The sequence below is a fragment of the Ctenocephalides felis genome, unplaced genomic scaffold (genome assembly GCF_003426905.1).
Source record: "Ctenocephalides felis isolate EL2017-DRISC unplaced genomic scaffold, ASM342690v1 CF-g0.4_SCAFFOLD_01170, whole genome shotgun sequence".
Classification (NCBI taxonomy): Eukaryota; Metazoa; Arthropoda; class Insecta; order Siphonaptera; family Pulicidae; genus Ctenocephalides; species Ctenocephalides felis.
In genome coordinates this window covers 14,512,202-14,518,933 of record NW_020537324.1, presented here as the reverse complement: position 1 = coordinate 14,518,933, position 6,732 = coordinate 14,512,202, and the positions used below count along the sequence as shown (strand labels likewise).

Genomic DNA, 6,732 nt, shown 5'->3' with positions numbered 1-6,732 from the left:
AATTAAATATTAATTTTAGTTAATATGATAAATATATAGATATAACCACAAAGCGACTAGAATTTTGAATGCAAATTACAACGATACAAAACGGCAGCATGGCACTATAAATATCTCATTTAAATTTAAAATAATCGAAAGATACATTATATAACTTAGTAAATTATTAAACAAATTGAACTTGGTTGACAGCATGAATTGAACTATTAAGACAATAACAAATATTCCTCGACGACTGTACAAGATTGCACTATTCTATAAAGTTAAATTTAAATTAAAAAAAAAAGACTTGGTCCGATTTTTGTGTATTTTAATAGTGACATGTCCGTGAGTATTTTTAGTTGTTGCATTTGAATATCTTTTTCTTAAACTTATTTTTTCTTCCCAACGTATTGCACCATTTTTGAAAATCTTTCGTCTTCCTCCGTCAGCATCAAAGCTTCCAGGCATCCTTTGAAAAAGCCACTCCCGAAACAGTTCGATCTAATTAATAAAAATACAATTAATATATAATAGACAATATAATTTCCTTGAAAAAGGTCCTGATAAAATTTCTTGAAGGCATCTTTTAAAAATCTTACTGCAAACCATATATTTTTGTAGTCTGACACACAATAAATAATTCAAATGATTTTATTTTTAACGTTATGGAAATAATTTTATTAACTCTAGTCATTTTCTTTTTCAGATACTTTGAAGATTAGAATTGAAGAAATGCTGGTACTAATATAACTTAACCAGTTAACTGTGGTGCGCACACTTTTGTGTCGTCGCAAAAAATCGAGGAAAATTTTGTTTTGAGGTAAGCCACATACAACTATTCAACTTCCCGTAGAATTTTTTTTTTGAAAATGAAAATTTTTGCATTTTCCACATTTTGAAGGTTTCTGAACATTTTGGCATACCTCAGAAAAAATCGATGTGTGTGTGTGTTTATGTATGTATGGATACAATTTTTTATCCACGTTTTCGGGCGCACGGATTAACCGATTTGAATGGTTCAAAAAACATTCGATTCCTATTGATAGGGAAATGTGCTGATTAGCTTTCGGCAAAGGCAGGTCCAGCCGTTACGGAGATACGGAGCAAAGAGTGCAGAAAATAGAAATCGAGTTTTTGAGAGAACGAGCATCTGATTTGAATGATCTAAAATACATTCGATTTGTAATGATTGGGAGAAGTGGTGATTAGTTTTTGGCAAATGCAGGTCTAGTCATTTAGAAGATACAGAGTTAAATGTATAAAAAATGGCAGTTTTTGAGAGAAATAATCATCCGATTTGAATGATTCGAAGAACTTTCTGCTTGTGTTGATGAAATAATTACTTTTGGAAAAAAAATTCGTTTTAAAATTTTTTTTTTGAATATTTGAATTTTAATTCTGGTTAAAGTTCTAAAGCTCACTGATAAACTTTAAGTAAATAATTTTAAATTTTGTAATTCAGTTTATATAATTCTTATAAATATTAGACGATATTACATAATTCAAAATAATCTGTTTGAAAACATTTAATATTCCTCGAACATTTCGTTACGGTACGGGAAGTTCCAGCAATTTGCCTTAAAGCACGATGCCATACACCACTAGTTATTTCATAAATGTTGTAAATTTATTAAAATTTGAGTATATGATCAAAACAAATGCCATCCGAATAGACAATAGCCAAGTAGGTTTTAATTTTAAATAGGCCAATTGGCCAAAATGGACAATAGATTTATGCGTATTGTCATTATACAAAATTCTGCTACTTTTCCATGACGAGTATACTCGTCTATATGCAAAAATCTGGCACTTCTTCATGACGAGTTTATATGTCGATCTCAGTAGAAAATTGGTTGAATTTCAAGCTTAAGAGAAATAATTTTTGGGGAATTAAAAAACAAAGAACAAATTTTGAAAATCTAGCATTATGATCAGACTACATAGTTCTGAAAATATTTTTTTATTGATTTGTTATTTGAAGTTTCAGAGTTTTAAAAAATGCCTTAAATTTTTGAACTTTTTTTCTAAAAACTACATGCAAAAATAGGTAAAAAAGTGCAATCTCTGTGCATTGCAGCAGTCTCCAAAAATATGAGCTGAAAAAATATATTAGCTCTAAAAATTCTTCTCAGTGCGTTAGTCAAAAATACTAAAAACACAAAATTATTTTTAAAAAAACAAAATTTGTGATTTTGTAAAAAAATCGTGTGCAACAAAATCAAAAAGTAATAAAATTTAAAAAAAAACGTGAGTGGTAAAAAAGTAAAATTGTATAAAAAAAATTTTCACAAAAACAAAGTTAGCACCATATAAAATAACACTATTTTAAACATAAGTGTAATTAAAATTTAAAAAAATAAAAGTAAAAATAATATTAATTTATGATGAAGTATTGTGCTAATAAAATTAAAAAAAAAATGTATATAGACCAGTTATTGTAGTAAGTTCACCTCGGAATTCGAGATACCCAGCTGTAAGTCTGTAAATACTTGTATATTGACACCTAAAAGTTGTCTCAAAACCTACATATGGTATTGACCATATCATATGTAGGTTTTGAGAAAACTTTAGTGTGTCAATATACAAGTATTAAAAGACTTGCAGCTGGGTATCTTGAATTCCGAGATTCTTACCTAATTTAAGCTTAATTGACTGGACTAATAAGTAAAACTGCATAAAAATCGACGAAATTTAAAAAAATAGATTACCACAAAAAAGTGGTAGTGTTAGTAATAAATTATGTGGCATCAAAATCAAAAATTGTTGTTATAATTTAAAAAAATTCATTAAAATGGATCAAACTTAAAAATACTAGTTTACTACAGAAATATAATAATAAGTGTAACTATAACTAAAAATAATAATAATAAAAATAATACAAACTTATAAAGAAAACAATACTGATGTCCTTCGTTCATTGTTTTGGTATTGTATGATGATGAGAGTTTGTATTGATTGTGATGATGTGTAAATAATATTTTCTTGGAATCTGGTTTCGGACACATTTGAATTAGTATTTTGAACGTGTCTTAGAAGTCCGGCTCTGCTCCGTGCAATTGCTTAATGTACGTTTGTATCAATTCGATCTCATCGTTGAGTTGAAGTGACTCCATGCATCCTTTGAAGTAATCCGTTGTGAAACATTCTTTCCTGTTCAAATATCACTAAATTAAAGCTATCTTATACAATGTTATAAAGTCAAAAGGAATACGGAGGTATTGCAAATTTTTGTACACCAACAACTCACTTTGAAATTGGTTCCCTACTTAAAAAGTACCTAATTTTCACTGCCTGATTATCTAGGTTGGCTGTTTTAAGTCGAACAAATTATTTTACCCCGTAGGGTAAGTTATAGTAATCGCAAAAAAATCGAAAATGAAATTTTTTATATATCTTTACGTTTCAAAGGTTTCTGAACATTTTTGCATGCCTTAGAAAAAATGGATGTATGTGTGTGTATGCGGTTACAAATTTTCGTCGACGATTTTGCAAACACGATTTAACCGATTTGAATAATTCAAGAAACATTCGATTCCTACTGATAAGCAGACATGCTGATCAAAGGCAGGTATGACAGTTTCTGAGATACGGAGCAAAAAGTGTCAAAAGTTTTTTTTTAATAATTTAGTTTTCGGTATGGGAAGTTCCAGCAATTTGACTTAAGGCATGGTGCCATGCACCACTAGTTAGTACATGTATTTGATTGATGGAACTATGCAAATTAAAAAAAAAACAATTCTGCTTGCAGAAATATCACTTATAACAAAGTAAGTTCATTTTACGTTTAAAAAGAAACTGTTGGAAAAATATTTGGATCAATTTGTATGACAACAGTCTCTAACGGTTAGAGAGAACAACTTCTAATATAATCACTGGTTAGAGTCTAACCAGTGATTATATTAGAAGTTGTTCTCCAGAAATTATTTGAACAGTCTATTTGAATTTAATACTTTTTTGTGTCTTGTATGCAAGGATTAAAATTGTATATTTATTTTGTGCTTTGAAACGCTTACTTTGTTCATTTTTTTTCACAAAAACAGGCATCTTCGTGAATTTGATACCTAACTTCAATCTTTAGGTGCTTTCCTATAGACAAACTTAATATGTGTTGTATTTTAATCTTTATTTTTTAAATATTATTAAATGATTTTTGTATTAATATAATGAAATGTTATATTATTTTTTACTTTACTTGCTTTGATGTAAAAAATCATAATTTACATTGCGTCGTTTCAATTTGCATTGTTTAGGAACTTAAATCGACTCAAAATGAGGTATGGGTGTACATCATTTTCAAGTTACTGCATTTTATAATGCAATATTTTCATTTCTCTTGCCATAAAAACCTAAATTAAATATTTTTTTGTTAATGTAAGCTTTTGCGTGAATCATTGAACTACCTTAAGTCCTCGTAAACTAAATGGGATTAAAAGCATTTTTAAAACTTAAGAAATATATCATGTATTATTAAAATTCATCAAAATTATATAGTAAATTTCTGATAGAAATACTTCTAATTACATGTCTTGTTAATTTATGGATTTCTCCTAATGATTATTATCATATTTTCTCTATTTCAAAACTTCTTTTAATGAAGCAAATGAAATAGATTTGGTAAACAACTAGGAAACTAGATTTAAAAGAGTTAAACAGTGGTGCTTGATTTTTGGTATACTAGTAAAGCACCAATTAAGTTTATATTATCATATGAATTAGGTTGATTCCTCTGTTGTACTTTCTTCAATTCATTCAAAAGGACTTTTCCTAAATCATCCAATTTTTTTTAGTCTTTCACTAAATTTAGGTAGCAAATCTATGGTCGAATTTTTTTTTATTATTACTTACTTGCAAAGGGCATGGAGTTGTGGTTCTCTGAATAAATTGTAGCAATCCTCACATATTCTATCGAGACGAGCGAAGATTCTTTTGTCGTACACGCCTTTGCATTGAATGTCAAAGAACGAACGCTTTAAGATGCTGTGCGGTGAAAAGTCAGATGTCAATGCTGAAAATTATAACAAATTGTAATTAATCATAGACAAGATCGTAGAAATTTATGGACCGATTCTGCCGCATAACAGATAAATGTTATGGCAAGGCTATAAAAAACTTTCCCTACAAATTCGTTCTGGATATTGACAAAAGCCATGTGGTTGCTGTGCAGTCAGGCCGTCAGATAGAAAACCTAACCTAGAAACCGAACAAATGTCAAACAAACGATCTTTGTTAACAGGGTCTTTCCGACTCAGCTTCATAACATGCGAGTGACGTTGCAGTTTGTGTAAAACGTCTGAATGAACAGCAAATACATGGCGTTTTGACGGTATTCAGTACGATTCAATGTATGGAAGTTGGAGCGTAACATGGCCTTGCTATAACATTGGGTTGTTATGAGGCAGAATCGGCCCATTAGTTGGTTCACGTATACAAGTTCTTGAAAAATTGTTAAGCGTTTAGCAAAGTCAAGATGTGTAAATGGAATGCAATGCTACATATTGGTGATGGAAGTAATAAAAAATGGTCGGACCATAAATAGAACTTGATAGCACCAGCGGATGGAAACAAGTTTAGCATTCTTTACTAACTTTGTCATAAATGCACACATTTATGTGGTTGCCTTTAGGTTGGTTGTCTTTAAGTTGGTTGCCTTTAAGTAGGTTGCCTTTAAGTTGCCTGTCTTTAAGTTGGTTGCCTAAATATGCTTCTTGAAATCAACCAAAGTAAATTTCTCGCTGCGCAGATATAGATTTCTAATGTGACTTAACAACTTTTTGTTCTGATTGTTAGACGTCAACAAGACATGCAAATCTTTTAGTATGAGTATGAATGAACTTAGTCGATTATTTAATTAGTGCATAAACACATATTTTGATATTCATCTATTTATAAATATATATTATAAATAGTGTTTCTTCTATTCCAGTTACCTGACTGTTGATAAATTGGTGCATCCTGTGACAAAGGACCTCCGGAAGAATAACGTACCAGAGCGAGGAGCAGTAAGAGCACCCAATAATGCTGACGACCCTGGACCATCTGGAAAAAATTGGACGATTAGTTAAAGGTTTGGCTAGATATAATTTTTTTTTTCCATAATATCGTATTGGCTTTTGTGGATACTCGATATAAAGGGATCAGTTTATCTAGATACAGTTTTATCCAGACAAACCGATTTGATTAGGAAAGGACTGATGTGTTATAAATTTGTTGAGAAATATCATATATTGTATCTACATATTTAGTACAGGTAACCCCCTTATAACACGGGAGTTTCGTTCCCAAAAACGACCGTGTTATATAAAACAAAGGACAAGAACAGGATTTAAAGCAATATTACTGTAACTTTCACCAGATTTTTCAAAAGAGTGTAATTGCATTGTAATTTCTAACAAAAATATTCTCATTATATATTTTCTTGCAATGGTTATTATCATTTACCCTATTTCGAGAGGTATTTCCTAATTTTTGAATTTTTGTTTGTACTTGCTCAAAATTTAGGAAGCGAATCTGTAGTTGAAGATTTTTTTAAGGAGTTTTTTGAAGTATAACTATAATATTTATACTATTAAGATAGATATGTTTGATAATTGTTTTTGAGAAGTAATGGGTGTTAAATGAAATAAATAATGTTTCGTACTTATAACTACGTTTTCAACACAAGAGTTGAAACGAGAGTTTTTTGTCGGCAAAATATCCTCATCTTCTGAGCATCTTCCTGAATTACCTTCAGATCCATGATCTGCTTTTTTG

At 29.9% G+C, this 6,732-nt stretch overlaps 1 protein-coding gene across 1 annotated transcript in view; it reads right to left on the bottom strand.

Annotated features, from left to right (window-relative positions):
- Positions 1-355: 355 nt before the first annotated feature.
- LOC113366251 (ion transport peptide-like) overlaps positions 356-6,732 on the bottom strand; it is a 40,862-nt gene continuing 34,485 nt past the window's right edge. The window contains exons 3-6 of the mRNA XM_026607826.1: positions 5,910-6,018; positions 4,828-4,987; positions 2,866-3,132; positions 356-483 (exon numbers count right to left, since the gene is read on the bottom strand). Of these exons, the coding sequence (XP_026463611.1) occupies positions 3,012-3,132; positions 4,828-4,987; positions 5,910-6,018 (390 nt within the window). The 3' untranslated portion in view covers positions 356-483; positions 2,866-3,011. The remainder of the gene's footprint in view (positions 484-2,865; positions 3,133-4,827; positions 4,988-5,909; positions 6,019-6,732) is intronic.